Raw genomic sequence first — 16,985 nt, forward strand, 5'->3', positions numbered from 1 at the left:
AATTTGGCCACTTTGCTTTTGGCATTTAGGAAGCCATGGAAGACCCTTTTTAACAGGGGATTTGATACTTATGCCTGAAGGTTACTGGGTAACCGCTGTCAGTTATAATGTGGTGTTTATTTTTACACATATGTGTGTGGTAAGGTTGTTCCCTTTGGGAAAGACTATAGATAGTTAGGAAGGGGCAGGTGTTTTATGTTTTATGCTTTTATATGCAACACCACCCAGAACTGTTTAGAAAGAACAGTAGGAAATTTTTGTAACCATAACTAAATAAATTGCATACTCCTCCTTTGCAGGTAAAAATGTTTCAAAAAAATGCCTACATACTCAGAAATAAGAAAGGTTCTGATGGGCCTTGTGGCACTCATTTCCTTTTTGTACCAAGTTCACATCAGCAATCTAGCTTCGTATAAATCCAGTTTATTGCCCTGTGCTTGTGATGAAATTCAAACAGAACTGAAAAGCAGTATTTCTTCCCTTGAACTTTGCAACAAATATAGATTCTTTGATTTTTGTTATTGACCCAGGTTTCACTTATTTTCTTTTGCTGTTTTTGTAATTCAAGATATTGTAACTGAGCTGCAAGGTCCTGCTGGAAAAAAAGACACTCTGGTGTTAACACCACAGCCTTCTCCTTCCTCCTCAAAAGAAATCTGGGTTTTATTATCTAGCATCCTGGTAACAAAATTTACACAGGGGAGTGAATCCATTCCTTTGGTTTAATCAGATGCCTGTTGAAATTCTGACACAGCAACAAAGGATGAGTGAGCAAAATGGTGAGAATGAGAGGACAAAGCATGCATATTTGTACTGTATATATTGCAAATTTTAAGTAATTGAAGCATGGGAAAATGTCCTTTTGGTACAGTTATATTAGACATTAGATCACTCATCTACATTTGTAAAGTACAAGGCTTCCAAGAATTTAAATGGGAAATCAGCCTTTTGGTATCAAATTTAATGATGATGAGGATGAGGATGAGGATGTTATTATAGTTATACGCTGCCCAACTCCCAGCGACTCTAAAAATTTGTAGAAGAGGTCAAAGGTATAGTTGAAAAGAGAAGCTAGAAAGCCAAGCAGCAGCCTTTGTGAGCATCTGATTCAATCTACTTCAACATACCAAGCTGAGACAAACAGAGAACACTCAGTAGGAAAAAGCTAGACATCATCAAGGCGTTAAGTACTCTCCAGTCCTATAAACTGTTGACATGGAAACTTAAAGCAAGTCTTTTGCAATTTTCAAGACATGAAACTTGGAAGCTTATAGAAAAGTGTATTCTATCTTGAGTTCATCTTCTCCAGTTTAATAACAATCAGGAAGCAATAGGAAGCATCATAAATCTCTGCTCAGACTGTTCTGAGAGTTTGCTAGATTTTTTTTCACCAAGAAGAATTGCTTAAGCATTGTCCCATGCCCAATTAAGACAACCCAAGGGAGAGAAAGCTTCACTGAACCTTCAGTCTGCAGCACTGTTGAGAATAACACAGTTGACAGTTCTGAAAATTAATACTGTTCGAATTCCTATGTGAAAAACGTGCATAGAAATGTCTTCTATATTCTGATGCATGTCCATTTTTTTAAAACAACAGGAACTAAACCAGAGATAATTGTCACAAAGGATATTTCCAAGGGAAAATGCCCAACATGGCAATCCAATGATTCAATTTTTCTGGTAAAAAAAAAAGTTAGAAGAAATGGGAGGAAAAACAGGTGAAACTTACAAGTGGAAGAAGACATTAACATTCCATCAATAAAGCAAGGCTATGTCACTATAATCACTTAATCTGGCTGCCTTCCAACCAAACATCCGTCTCTCCAAAGCAACCCTTATTGTCCCAAGAACTGAACCCAATCTTGGGTGGTGTTCCAGGGGCTGCACAACTGGACAGGACTGAGAGGAAAACAGAAATGGATTTAATGTACTGTAAATGGCAATCAATTTAAATAAAATACAAACAATATAAATATTCCATACTTTTCATACTTATATATTACAAATTATAAACTGATTTTTTTTTAATCCATTCAATTGTGTCTGATTCTCGGAGACTGCCTGGACAAGTCCCTGCAGTTTTCTTGGCAGGGTTTTTCAAAAGTGGTTTGCCATTGCCTCCTTCCTAGGGCTGAGAGAGAGGGACCGGCACAAGGTCACCCGGCTGGCTTTGTATCTAAGGCAGGACTTGAACCCCCAGTCTCTCAGTTTCTAGGCTGATGCCTTTAACCACTAGACCAACCTGACTCTCATTATAAGTTGATAATCCCTTGTTAAAAGCTTTGGCCTTTGTAACCCTTGCCCTTTGTTTGTGTGCCCCTGCTCCACAGAAATATTTTTGACACTGCAAAAGTCAAAATACTTTGCCTGATCTGCTAGAACTCTTGGGAAAGCAAATGTACAGATTGCTTGCACAGTTTGTGCAGTTCACTGCAATATGCATTAAACGTCCATGGATTAAGGCACTAAGCCAAATGCTGGCATTAGCAAAAGACTAGAATAGAGCATCTGTGATCCCTTTCTATAATCAGGCAGCCAAGAAAGGAGGTGGGAAGCAGTAGGCTAGAACCCTGCCTGGGGGAATTCTGGGAGTTGAAGTCCACACACTTAAAGTAGCCAAGGCTCAGAAATATTGGGCTAGAAATATTGGGCAAATGTTTCTTCCCGTTATAACAATTTCCCTGGGGTAGTCCGTGCATGGTAGTCTCCTGCAGCAAAAGCAAGGACTCTTTGTGGCATCTTAAAGACAAGCAGGAGAGGTGTGGTATAAACTCCTGGGGACTACAGGCTACTCCTGTTCTTACCAGACTTTCAGTCTTTCCTGCCCTGCTGCCACTTTCAGAGTTAGCACAGCAGTCAGAACGGTTTTAAAGCTGAGCTTTTGCTGCCAAAATGTGACCCATCCTGGGCTATACCCATAACATATCACCATTGGTTTGAACTAACAATTACAGTTTTAGAAATGAATGTATCAAAAGCAAATGTTCTACAGATGTTGGATCTATTATCTCTGTACAGGAGGAATCAACTCAGGATAACTTAGAGATTGTTCCTAACTCCCCGTTGCTCCAGTTAGGAGGTGGTAAGACATCTAATAAGATCAATGGCCAGGAAGATGCCAGTGCTTTCAAATGTGTTATATGTGTTAATCGCTACTTTAGCTATAAAACTGTAATCACTTTGGCCTCACTTCAAAGCTCACCCATCCGGCAGAATTCTTCAGACTGAATACCAAAATGGGTTCAACTGTTTGTGCTGCCTTTCCTCTTTTAGCCCTTTAGAGAGAAAGAGAGAGAATAAGAATTGCCTTCTGAGTATATTCATTGCTAGCCGAGTTTAAGTTTAACAGCATTCTCATTTTCTGAAGGCAAATGAAATTACACTTGGGGTCAAATATGTCTTCACTGATGCCAATTCCTTGGCTTCAAGTCAGCTTCCACGCTTTTTTAGTTAACAGTGTGCTATTCAAAAGTCACCCCACCAGTGTGAGAAGACTCCCACACAGCAAAACAGAGGTGAATTATAATGAGATCCCTGCTCCATTCAACTCCCATTTTACAGTAGCTCCAAACTCTGAAGCTACACTGTTGCTCAAGGGAAGAATCCAGTCCCTTCCACTTGAGCAGGAAATCAGCCAAGAAATTATTTAAAATCCTATCTGATACTTTGAGGAGGCAAAAGAACTTTCAGCATGTGTAATCTGGAGAGTACAAGCCACAACACTAACCATTTTATGCTTGCAGAAGGCGAAAGAAAGAGAGGCTGCTGTATAGCTGCTTCCAGTTTACTGAAAGAGGGAATAGATAGTGATGCTAATCTTTCCACAACATGTTCCATAAGAGGGAGCTGTTTTAGTCATGACAGTGCTGTGCAACTGAAAGCATGCAACCTCACTGGGTTTGTGCTTGGCAACTAACAGAACAATAGTATGGATTTTCAGCCAAGGATGGAGGTTTTCATAGTTCACCATAAATGTGACTCAAAATTTCAAATAATTAAAGTAAAACCATTAGTCTTTTTGAGCATTTGTTTTGTGTTCTTTGCCTGCGCACAGCAGGCAACAAGGGTTTTCAAGTTATTCGGACATGAGGAAGGTTGCCATCATCTTGATTTTGCGGGCTGCTCTGATAGTATGGCTTTTATTTTTAAAAAAACTCTGATCTCTTTAAAAGCAAGGAAGTTGCCCATCATCACAATAATAAAAAATTAGCTCCCCCCATTTATACTTAGCCATCAGAACATTTGTGAATGATGCTAAAGAAATGTGCTATTTCCAGCCCAGACTAAGGCAGAGGGGATCGCTGAGGCTCCTGCTTTGCTGCCAGATGATTAAAAAAAAAATCCCCTTCCATTCTGAATGATAGGTTCTTTCGAAGTCCCACATCTCTTGCCTCCACCGTGTTCTCTGTTAGAACACCTGTACTCAGAAAATCAGTAGAAGGCAGCTGATCCATGAGGAATCAAGCTACACATTGTGAGCAAATGTGCAGTAAAAGTCCTGATTCTGGATGGGGCTACTGAAAGATTGAATCTTCTTTCTGTCCCATGTTGCTCAAGTTCAATCTGTGTCCTGTGGTCATGCAGATGTCTATCCTTACAAATGATTATAGGAGTCTTCGAAAGGTTGGGGAGAAGCATTTAGAAATATAGTCTAGAGCCCCAAAATTGCCAGCGGAAAAAAAACTTTGCAGTAACTTCTCCATTAGACATATACAGTCACCCCTTCTCCATTTGTAGGTTTTTCTAATGAGTTTTTTTCTCATTTTTAATGAGAAAAACAGCAAAGAAACACACATGTATGAGCTTAACTGAAGATGTACCTCCACATGGAGTTTCTGGGGCAGTTCAGAACAGCTCTGGATCGGCAATTCCACATCATCCACTTTGTTCAAGAACCAGATTTGTTCACTATTGTTCCTGGTTCCACACCAGTTTATCTGAAACTGGAGCAAAACCTTCATACTGCTACAGCTTTGCTGCATTTGTGGGCTATTTGTTCTTCCATTCATGGAAACTTTTACCCTATCCACCCTCCATTTGCCTCTAAGCAAATGACCAGAGTTTTCATTATTATTATTATTACTGCATGTGATCAGCCAATGCACATAAGGTAAAATAAGGATATGGATTGGGGGTCATAGCATTTTGTCCCCCTTTTGTGTGGAGCAGGGTGAGGGGATTTTTGTTCCTCTGAGACCAGCAGTTCTTGAGTCTACTTGAATTATGTTTGTTTGCACTATCCATCAGGGTTTTGACACCTACAGAAATGAAGATTATTATAGATTTATTTCAAGCCACTTTTAAGGAACTGGGGAATTATAACACACAGTGGCAATGTGAAAGTGCATATGGTCTGCCCTGCATTCAACCAATGCTCTTTATAGTAAATTCTGAATTTCTTTAATGGATGGGGGTATAATTAATAATGTTATACCTTTAAAAAAAAACAAGTGTGAAGTGTTTCTCTCTGATTCCTTTCTTGTTTTAGGAACAGAACAGGGCAAGGATTATGGAGTTAGGGTAAAACCTCATACTGGCCAAATCGTTTCTCAAATTACTAATTCCCACCAATCTAAACATAGAAAGAACATTTTAGTTCAGCTTTTAGATCAGACAGACCCTAATACTGCCACCTCCTTCCCACCTCAAGTGAGTATTGGTAAGAAAAAGTGTAATGATGCTAATTACTATTTATAGGTCAGGAACATCTGTTAAAAATTCATCTGAAATTATTTCAGTATTAAAATAATCAAGGTCACAAAACATTTCAACAGCTGATCTAGATAGCGAATTCTTTTGTAATCTTTTAAATTCCACCTAGCATTCTTCATTCTAAAGGATACAACGTTTCATTTTTCTCCAATCATTTCCATTAACTGTGATTCCAAAAGCATTTCAGTAAAATTATCAGATTCAAACAAAATGCAGGGGATGAAATAAAACATATCTTCACCTTTACTTTAGAGAAATACATAGGACATGAGTTGGCACAAGTGAGGGGGGGAAAGGTTTTACATATTTATGTAACTCACAATTAATGTTAAAACACACTCATTTTCAGGGAATTTTGTCATTCAGATAGCCATATTATTTAAATAAGAATAGTAATTCTGAAAACTGAGGAAAACTGTTAAATATACCTTCCTGAGGGCATATATATGCCAACCCTTTAGGAAACATTGAGTGTGCACACAGTTTATGAGGTTCTTAGTTGCCCACCCAAATGTAAAATAGTTTTTCACCTTCATGTTCCAGTTTTCTATCAATAGTTAAAATATACATAACAACACGTCAATTTGTTGCATTTATTTGAGTAAATATTTGGTAAATAAAGTCATTAATAAAACATTACAAAATTAAATACATTTAAAAAAGCTTGCCAGTATACATAAAGTCCACAAACATGTATTTCTTCTTTTTAAAAAATAAAATTATGTTCAGAGCACCCTTGATATAAAATGCCAGACTAGCATCTACCAGCAGATGGTAGCTTGTGAAACAGTGCAGCGTTTCTCAACCTTGGCAACTTTAAAATGTGTGGACTTCAACTCCCAGAATTCCCTAGCCAGCATGCTATTAAGTTGCTATGGTTGAGAAACACTGCATTAGAGCAAATAATGTTTTCCTGAAGAGTTCGGGGAGCAGGCTTTCACCTCTACAACCTGGATCTCTTAGCCAGCCAGCCAGCCAGCCAACCTATCAAGTGGGATGTCAAAATAGGAAGCAGTAACTTGATATTCTTGTTATAAGAAGGGGGGAATTGACTTGCATTCCCCCCCTTCAGACTCTCTCATAATGGTATTGGCTTTTTTCTTGCTGTCCTATCAAATCCTTTAGCAGTAGGTTGATCAGTCCTAACAGATCATAAGATAGAGATTATCTGGCTGAGCCTCAAAGTTGGTAGAAGTAGTTCAAACCCTAAAAAATCAAGCCCTTGGACCCCAGTTTGCTTATGTGTTGTTTTGTGAACAGAGGCATTTGTTGCAATGCTTTAACAGTGGCAGCATCCCCATTTAACAAACTGCATCCCTTCCCTCCCCCAACACCACATTGGTTATAACTTCGGTTTATATTGTTACTTAGAGCACATTTCCTTTCCACTGATGTGAATCAATAGTAACACTCACTTGATAATTTATGTACACAAGCACAAGAACCTTAACATCCATGAGTCTGGTGTACAACTTAATGATCAAACTGGTTGTAAAGGATCAGCATTTCCCTAACAGTTCTACATAGAATTCATCAGGCAGGATTACTGCCTGGGAAAGTCTCTAAAATTGGTGTTTTCCCATCTCTCTTGATCATCCGCAGATAGTAAAAGCAGCATCCATAATGTTGCTATCTGTGATAAAATAAACTGACACTTTAAAAAATTGCCTTAAACAGAAGAGGTCAAATTCTTTAAAATGTCAGAATTCAACCAAAAAAGAGAAAATTGCTCAAAATGACCAAACTAGTAGATGTCCTATTTAATAGTCCCAGTTTATTGATCACTTTTCTCAAGAGGGCTCGGTGTTCACTTATATACTCTTCTTTTGAGGAGGGCTCAGTTTCCTCATCCCCCTTATCCGACTTAGAAGTTCTTTGATAAAATCCTAAAAAAAAAAAGGGAAATTACTGATTAAAAATAATAGTAAGAATGTCCAAAATGCAAATCACCCTCCACCTTCTGTTCTTACATATCAGCTATTCAGTTCTCCTCAAAGCTCCAACATGAAGGTGCTTCTGAAGCACATGAAGTACATCCAATCAAATCACTACTTTCAGATTCTAAAGAACAGGTAGGATGCAGTTGCCAAGATTCTATAGCAGAAGGAGCCCGTGTAGTGTGAAGTTCTAAAGAAGTTAACCTCTTTCCACCACCCCAGGGCACATGCTTCAGTTGCAGAGTATGACTGCTACCATCACAGCAAAGGGCATGATTTCTCATGTAGTCTTCTTTCAGTCCACTTGCCTTATCAGTTCAATCCCCATTCAGAATACCCTCCCCATCCTCACTAAAAGGTAGATATGCTCAGATGAATGAAAAGCTTGATTCTTTTCAGCAGAAAAAAGAATAGACTCCATCTTATTTAGTTGCTCTAATTCATTAGATCCAAAACCTATGAAAATGGTTCCCAATCTGTGTTCCAAAAACAATGATATAGTATAAGGTCTTTAGTATGGACAAATTAATTATTTAAATTAATATATGGCCAAAGTGTCACAAGAACATTACATTCCAGATGATTTTGGCATTCTCATCTAAGATTTCACAAAATCTCAAGTAGAAACACCAAATTCTTATTTAAATCTGCTTTGCTGGTCATTTTCAGTCTCATAAAAATAAATGTTTTAGGGTACAACACTAGTATACAAAATGTAACATTCTGACAGTCAGTCAGTTATCATCAATCAGGTACAAAATAATTGTCAGTCAACTGTAGATGGGTCATGCGACTGGTCCTTCACTGAGGTGTTACACGATTGCTCCTGAATTATCTAAGGAATTCTGTATTCTATGTCTTTCCAAATTTAGTGCTCTTTTCTCCAAACCATTTTTGAGGTGGTTATTTCCATTTTTATTGCTTTTTGGAACTTGCTCTGTATTTTCTGTCTATAAAAGCTATGATTTTCAAGTTTTCCCAGTGTGGAGTGCAGCAGCTCCTTATGCAAAATTCAGTTATTCCACTTTTGTGGGCTACATCAATTTTTTTAATTCATTCTGGTATTCTGCTAAATTGGTCTTCAACATCTGCCCTGCTTGGGCTATGTATATTTTCTTGTGGGTATCATGGGGATTGACAGAAATGTGTTGTTCCAGTTCCTTCTAAATTTTGCATGCTACTTAATTCAGCTAGTGTCATATTGTATCTTGATTTACCACTACTAGGTGGATAATGTACTTTTGGCTAATTATCCTGATCTTCTCCATGTATATCCCACGATAAGGTATAGTAGCTTTGCAATATATTCTTCTTTGATTTTTGAGGTTCTGGCATTTCCATTTCCAGATGAAATGTTGGGGGGGGGCGGTGTTGTTATTTTCTTGAAGGCTTTTAACGTGCTATTTTCCTGTGCTTTATCTTCCATGTGACACCTCAGTGAAGGACCAACTACCTGACCTAGCTGGAGGTAACTGATCTTTATTCTGTACTTGCTTGGTGATGACACCTTGATTGGTGTAAAAACAATGTGTTTTTGTGCATATACTGTACTTGTAGATTTAAAAAGTTATTTTTATGTGACTGAAAGTGGCCAACAAAGCAGATTTTAAAAAGATTAATCAACACTCACAAACATTTCATTTATTAGGAACACTATCATTGCATGAGATTTGGTGATCTCATGAAATTTTGATCATTTTTAAAAATCAACATATTTATTTTGTATGTATTTTGTGGGTTTCACAGACATCATCTGGGATGATGGAGACCATTATGCCAATAAGGGCGTCATTGGCAGTCTTTGTCTTACATGTTAGCTTTCAAATCTTTCAGTGACAATACAGTGGTCTGCATAAAGGAAAAGGCCTAGGGAATATTCTCCACTACTAGGGAACATGCAGGAAAGATTGGAGTGACACTCTTGTTTGGAAAAGTGGGGCTCATGTCAATCCTCTATTTTTTTTTCCCTGTAAGGCTACATTGTCTCTACCAAAAAAATGTAGAGCCACATACATATATAAAATAGATAAAATAAATTATTTCCTCATTGCAGCTATCTGAAGAATCAACAAAGTCACCCAATTTATGTATGTCTAACTATACAAACTGAGGCACAAGCCTAATTCTAGAGCAAACTAGATCTGAGCAAACTAGTAATTATTGAAGAAATGTGAACCTTTGAAATCTGAACCTACTTCCTGTTTCTAGCCAACTAGGCACCGTAAAGACGTATTTTAAAAACACGTGCATTGATCCCTACAATAAACAACGTATGTCCCCAATCCTGGGTTTCATCTGAATAAATCAGAAGACTCTAGCATACATTTTCTGGCACTTTCCTTAAAACGCTGTCGCTGAAATTTCACACTAAGGATCACTTTATTTTTAGGTTGCTAACTGGAAAATACAACTAAGTCTTTATTAATAGCATAAAGAGACTCATTATTTATAAGAGCCAAACATTTCCTAGAGGGTTCTGATGCCAGGGTTTCTCTTTCCAGGCAATGAAGTTATTTTAAGTGCCAATGGATTGAGAGCTCCAAGTGCCCAGTAAAAAGTACAGATGTACATACCTTTTATAGCAAGACTCCAAATGTTTCAAATATTGGCTATTCTGATCTGATATTGAACTTTTATTTTGCCGTGTTGCCATTTGGAAAAAGCCTGGATGCTACGTACAACTGGCTTGCAAAGGCTGGTGTCACACGGACAGAAACTATTTTTAACTGTTGGCACCCACCAAGCTTACTCTTAAGATAAGGCAGCCCTACATTGAAAAAACTTTGCAGCATTCACTTCTTGCAGAGCACAAATCAATGCATGTAAACAACAGAGATAAAGAGAAAAGCTCTTCTATTTTAAAAAGCTGGAGTATTAACTCAATGAAAGCCACGGAGAACAACCCCACAGCAATGTCTGTTGGCTTAGCAAGGTATAAAGCTGGTGTGTCAAGGGCCATGGAAGACATCCAAATGCTTTGCACTGATGCTACAAGCAGCTGTACAACACATTCAAATCACTAAAATTAGAGTTTCCTTATATAGAGTATCAGAGCTTTGATCCATCCTGATTGCCTACCTTAGCCTTCCTAAGTCTCCAGTGTAGAGTTCACATCAAAGGAGACTTTACCTTAGCTTTTCCCAAACGGTGCCCTCCAGATGTACTAGTCTTCATTCAAAAGTAATGAAAGGTGACATCCACTATATAGAGGGCACCAGGGTGGGGAAGACTGGAGTACTCTGAATGCAGCAGGCCTGTAACATTTCACCAAAGATTTAAATATGAGCTTGTATGCCAAATCATATCCAAGAGACAAAATGCATCAGCCCCCTTCAGAATATCAGCTTTGTTCCATAAGCCACCCAAAAGCTGAACGATGGACTATTGTTACTGGAAGGAGTTTTGCTTCTATACTGCCAGCTCAGGATGAACAGGCAAAGATATTCAAAATATGCCACCATCACCACAACTAAGACTATTACTACTGTGCTTCTACTAACAAAAATTACTGCCTATAAAATCCTCAGCAGATTTAGCTCTTAACAACTTTGGGGGGGAGGGAAGGACAACAAACATCCAGTATTCTGCCACATGCGTTGACAGGACATAAGCAGATGTTTATATCACAGTGAAACTTTCCTGTAAGTTTTTCCTACTTTGTACATAAGTGTCTTCTGAACTCAGAAACCACAACCGGCAATTCATAGCATGCTAACATCAGACATGTTGCCAAGAGGACTGCAGTACAAACATGGTTGCACATGTCTTTTTTAAAATAGCACATTTATTTTTTTAATCAATTTATTTGGCCACCCCTCTCTCAAATGCAACTAACAACATGTAAACACAATAAAAAACAATATTAACAAAGAATAAATTACAGCACAGATGCTAAAAACACAGATGAATTACCTCTAATAATCTGACTATTCCTGTATTTGGAAAAAGCTTCCTAAACTTTGTTTCTGATAGAACAGGAAACAGAAACAGGAATTAAATTTCTTCCTGCAAATCTTTCCCAATATCAAGGAGAAGACATGGATTCATTTTGTGTATACCTGATTTGAAAATAAAATAACATTCCAACTCTAAGGATTATGGCATTTTGATAGGATTACTACTATTTAATCCAAGGGCGGGCTATTTTTTTTCAAGAACTGAAAGGGAGAGCAGGCAGAACTACGGTCCAATGACATTCTCTACGTGGGGAGGCCAGGACTGAATGTGGAGAAAGAGAGAGAGAGAGATGTAGTGTGTGTATGTATTTCTATATCAGCTGAAACCAACTGTTTCAAGGTCATCCCTGTTGACCACATGCAGCTCCTATAGTCGCCCACACTTCAATGTCAGCTACAAAGTAAAAGCATTCTTTCAGAGAATAAGGATGGAATTAGATGTATGTTAAAAATAAGTACCAACCTTACATTAATTCAGCAACTCAAAAGTTTGTCTGTAGTTTTACAAAATTAAAAACTAGTTCTCAAGGTCAAATGATCTAATAACCTCTAGGAGTAGCCAGTGTAGATGAACTGATTGAATTCTTTGTAGCAGCCATTAATAGTTGTTTTTTTTAATGGCAGGAAAATACTGCAATAAATCTCTTAAAAAATTTTTTTTATTAACCTACATTTATAGATGTATTTTTTCCTTCAAGACGGTGAAATATTTTTCTCTTCCAATCCAAAGAATTAAAATAAATGTAGTTTACATGTACTACCAAAGAATGCTGCATCTGACATTAACTCTATATGACTGTAATTTGCATTTTTGATTACATATGATAAAACACTGAAATAAATAAATCATCTATTTATTTATCTGTGTTGATCAGGACAGTTGGCAAAGTATAGCTGCTCTGTATACAGAAGAATATGTCAAGCTTTTACATGTAAAATAATATAAAATTTGTTTACCTCTGTAGGTTTGTAGCAATCTACAAGCGCTTCCTAGAAGTACAATAATAAAAGCATCAGTTATCTTTCATTCCTCTTTCATATATGTGAGAACTGGATACTTCTGGACAGCCATCACATCTTTTCTATGTCACTAGTTCTTATTCTAGGGAAGCATGTCCAAACAGTCTTTTTGCATGGGTCTAAAAGTCAATCACCAATCAAAAGCATAGTACTTTGACCCATATTTTAGCAATGGTTTTCCCTTGTCAAAGTCATACCAAAAATATGACAAGTGGAACGCTTCCCATATTAAAGTATACTACTTTCCTGACAAATGGAAATTGCCAGACAGACAATGGCACATTCTCAGAAATCTATACAGGTAAGCCAGCAAATCATGGGAATGCTAATCTTCATACCACAAATTATGGTTTGTTACAGATTTTAATTTTACTCTTCTTCATTATGCTTCACTAATCTGCCCTCCAAACATCATTGTATTAAAACTGTTCTAGGTTTGGGAGATAGATAGTCTGAATTAACCCAGGCTTCTGTACCATTCTCCCAAATCTCTTAAAATTAGACTAACTTGTAATTTGAGGGCTCTCTCCTCTTCATTAGCAGCATCAAGAAGGTCATCAATATCAATTTCTACATCTGGCATCTCTTCTTCCTAGAAAAAGAGAAAGCTGGGTGAGAAATTCAACCACATTTTAGCTATCTTATTCACTTCCTTTTTAGCCAGCTTCAAAAACTGAATGGCAGTTCATTCATTCTCTCTCCTGTACTCACACACACCCTTTTAAGCCAATCTTCTTCCAATTGGCACCGGCCCAGGTCAGACTTGTAGACAGCTGGTCACTCCTGTGCATATGAAGGTGCCTAGCCCAGAGTTTTTAAACGGTAACATGAGCTCTCTGTGCAGAGACCTGGGTTATGCTATTTATCCCCTATCTCTCCCCTGTCAATTAGGCCAAGAGCTGGAAATTTGCACTTGAGCTTTGTAAAGTAGATGTCACACATTCAAACTTGCCTTGTTGGAATCTCTTTTATTTATCCTGAGGAAACCAAGAGCAGTTCCAGCTATCCTGAAAGCTACACACCACTACTGCCAAGCAGATGCAATTGTGCAGATGGAAAGTAGAGCAGGCTAAAGGGAAGAATGGCGGCCTACTTAGGAGAACAGACTGCCTCTCTCCCCTCCCCAAGGCATTTCTTTCTTTTCTTTTCTTTCTTAACAAATTTATATGGCCACCCAACTCAGACACAGTGATTCCAGGTGGCTTACAAAATTAAAAAAAAAAATTTTAAATTTATTTATTAAATTTATCCCCACCCATCTCCTCCCATCGGGGAAATCCATAAAAACAAAGCACATATCCCACAGCGGCAGCAAACACATTCAAATTAACCACTTGATCCGCTCCAAAGCAACCTGGGGCCCTCAGGCCTGCTGAGAAAACCATGTCTTCAGGGCCTTCTGGAAAAGGAGCAAGGAGGTTGCCAATCTTATCTCTTATTTGTTTTATTTCTATAGCCACCCATCTCAACGAGTGACTCTGGACGGCTTACAATCATAAAAACCATAAAACAGTTAAAATAATTAAAAACAATTTAAAATATAAAATAAATAAATATGGTCGCCAAGTAAACAATGCATAGATGTTAATATAGCCAAGAAATGGGGCCCTTAACACACTCGGGGGCCCAGGCCCAGGCACATAACCAGGTCTTCACAGCCTTATGGAAGGCCAACAGGGTCGGGGACATCCTGATCTCTGAAGGGAGAATATTCCAGAGGGCAGGCGCTACAGAAAAGAAGGCGTGCCTTTTAGTCCCTGCCAACCGACATTCCTTGGCTGACGGGACCCGTAGCATGCCCAACCTACCAGACCGAATTGGACGAGTAGAAACAACTGGGAGAAGATGGTCTCTTAGGTAACCAGGTCTCAAGCCATGAAGGGCTTTAAAGGTGACAACTAGCACCTTGAATTGCACCCAAAAGCACACCAGCAACCAATACAGCTCGCATAGTAGTGATGCTACATGTGTCGAATATCCGACACCATTTACTACCCATGCAGCCACATTCTGTGCCAGATGAAGCTTCCGAATGCTCTTCAAGGGCAGCCCCATGTAGAGTGCATTGCAGTAATCCAGATGGGAGGTCACAGTGATGTTCCAAAGGCAGGGAGCCACCCTTTTCCTCAGTCCCACTAGATGTACTTCCCTAATTGAAGGGGCTCGCAACATACCCTGCCTCCCTGCTCTGGTGGGCCGGGTAGATGTGATTGGGGTAAGGTGGTCCTACAAATAACCTGGCCCCAAGACATGAAGGGCGTTAAAGGTGATAACCAGCACCTCGAATTGGACCCTGAAGCAAATCAGCAACCAATGCAACTCCCCCAAAAGAGGTGACACATGTGCAAATCTAGGCTTGTGCAAAACTATGCGGGCAATCCTGCATCTGGGTTGAACACAGACATCCCTCAAGATCACCTTTTGATGCTGCATCTACTGTTTTAATAACATACAGAACTTATAAACATCTTCCAGTAGGAGCCAGTTAAACAGTCTAGCTCAGGGTTTCTCAACCTTAGCAACTTTAAGATGTGTGGACTTCAACTCCCAGAATTCCCAAGCCAGCTTGCCATCTTAAAGTTGCTAAGGCTGAGAAACCCTGAGCTAGCTATAAATTAACAGAAGACAGACATTTTCAAAGTTCTCACTGCTGAGGAAATAATACTTATCAGCCATCAGGCCATCCATCGAGACATGAGAAAAGTTCTACTCCTATGAATCCTAATTTTAATAGTGACCATTTCTTTGCACCTCTGCAAAGAATTTACCAGGGCTGCATTTTAACTTTGATGGGCCCCTCCCTCCACAAACATAATAGCACTAAAAATTGTATTTCATATGATTTTCAATATTTTCACCATATTTTACAGAAAAATAGAGAATAGCATATATGCATTATTTTGTAATAATTATCAGTTGTTGCTGATTAATCATGATGTCTGTTGCATATCATCAAAGTTACTAAATTTTAGTATTCACGCTCCAACTAAAGGTTACAAATAATGGTCTGACATTCAAGTTTTGTGTGATTCTTGCCTGTGTTTTATTAAAAGGCATGAAAATAAGTAACTCCTACTTATTTTTATTATGTCTGATTTTAAAAATTGTAACATTTTCACAAGTGCTGGGCACTGTGCATGTTGTGCCTAATGGATACGTCAGTCCTGGTAACTATAACCAATTCACGGTTGGAAATATGCAGTTCTGATTACTGGGCCTTTGCAGTGCTTTGGTACTGAAACCAGAAAAGTGCTTTAAAGTACAGGTAGTCCTCAACTTACAATCACAATTGGGACTGGAACTTCCATCACTAAGCAAGGTAGCCATTAAGTGAGTCATGCTGATTTTACAACCTTTTTTGCTGCAGTCGTTAAGTGAATCACATGGTTGTTAACCAAATCCGGCTTCCCCATTGACTTTGCTTGTCAGAAGCTGGCTGGGAAGGTCACAAATGGCAATCATGTGACCCTGGGATGCTGAAACTGTTGTAAATACATGCTGGTTGCCAAGGGCCTGAATTTTGATCATGTGACCACAGGGATGCTGCAACAGTCAAAAGTACAAGGACAGGGTCATAAGTCACTTTTTTTCAGTGCTGTCGTAACTTCAAACAGTCACTAAACGAATAGTTGTACATTGAGGACTACCTGTATGTAGGATGCAAACATAACACTTGTCTGCAACTCCTAAAAGCAGCCATGCCTTTTCCCAGGGTTGGTCAGCTGCCCTCTGTAGTTCCTGGTTTAAAACAACCCAAGACAGGTATTACGTTCACACTCACATATACTTCCAAGCACCTTTTTGCATTTGAATCTGATGCACTGCACAGCCCAACCAGTTAAGTAGCTATAGAATAAACTCCTGTATTAAGTGACTGTAATATACCCTTCATGGGCTGTCTTTAAAGAAGACTCAAAATTTCAACTGGTCCAAAATCTGGCAGCCAATCTGCTAACTAGGGGAGCAGATTCAACAGCCCTACACCTATGCTGCAGTCACTACAGTAAATTGGTGACTAGTTTGGTTTGGGGTCCAATTCAAAATGATGGCTATCACCTTGAAAGCCTTGCAAAACCTGGTACCCTGATACCTCCAGCACTGTTTTCCCCACCCTTATTTGGCCTGCCCAAATCAGTCTCTGGGGGAGGGTATGCCGAAGCATGGGAGTGGCTGCCCCCAATCTCTACAACACCTCCGCCTTCAGAAACACCTTGGACACTTCATTGTTCTGTAGAGCGTATCAGCCCTGATGATACAAGGCTGCCTTGGGTTAGTTAGATTACAGTGGATTAGTTTATTGTTTTCACTGCTGTTTTACTATTTTCTGACTGTAAAATGGTTTGGGTCCTCTATAGAGGTA

General features: G+C 38.8%; 2 protein-coding genes across 2 annotated transcripts in view; one reads left to right on the forward strand and one right to left on the reverse strand.

Moving 5' to 3' along the window:
- NUP43 (nucleoporin 43) overlaps positions 1-16,985 on the forward strand; it is a 361,785-nt gene that overhangs the window by 197,343 nt on the left and 147,457 nt on the right. The gene's annotated exons all lie outside the window — the stretch shown is intronic.
- The window catches only part of PPP1R14C (protein phosphatase 1 regulatory inhibitor subunit 14C), a 49,057-nt gene continuing 38,376 nt past the window's right edge, over positions 6,305-16,985 (reverse strand). Inside the window, exons 2-4 of the mRNA XM_063308654.1 lie at positions 13,134-13,217; positions 12,563-12,595; positions 6,305-7,598 (exon numbers count right to left, since the gene is read on the reverse strand). Coding sequence (XP_063164724.1) covers positions 7,524-7,598; positions 12,563-12,595; positions 13,134-13,217 — 192 coding nt within the window. The 3' untranslated portion in view covers positions 6,305-7,523. The remainder of the gene's footprint in view (positions 7,599-12,562; positions 12,596-13,133; positions 13,218-16,985) is intronic.

Source organism: Candoia aspera, chromosome 1 (genome assembly GCF_035149785.1).
Source record: "Candoia aspera isolate rCanAsp1 chromosome 1, rCanAsp1.hap2, whole genome shotgun sequence".
Taxonomy (NCBI): Eukaryota; Metazoa; Chordata; class Lepidosauria; order Squamata; family Boidae; genus Candoia; species Candoia aspera.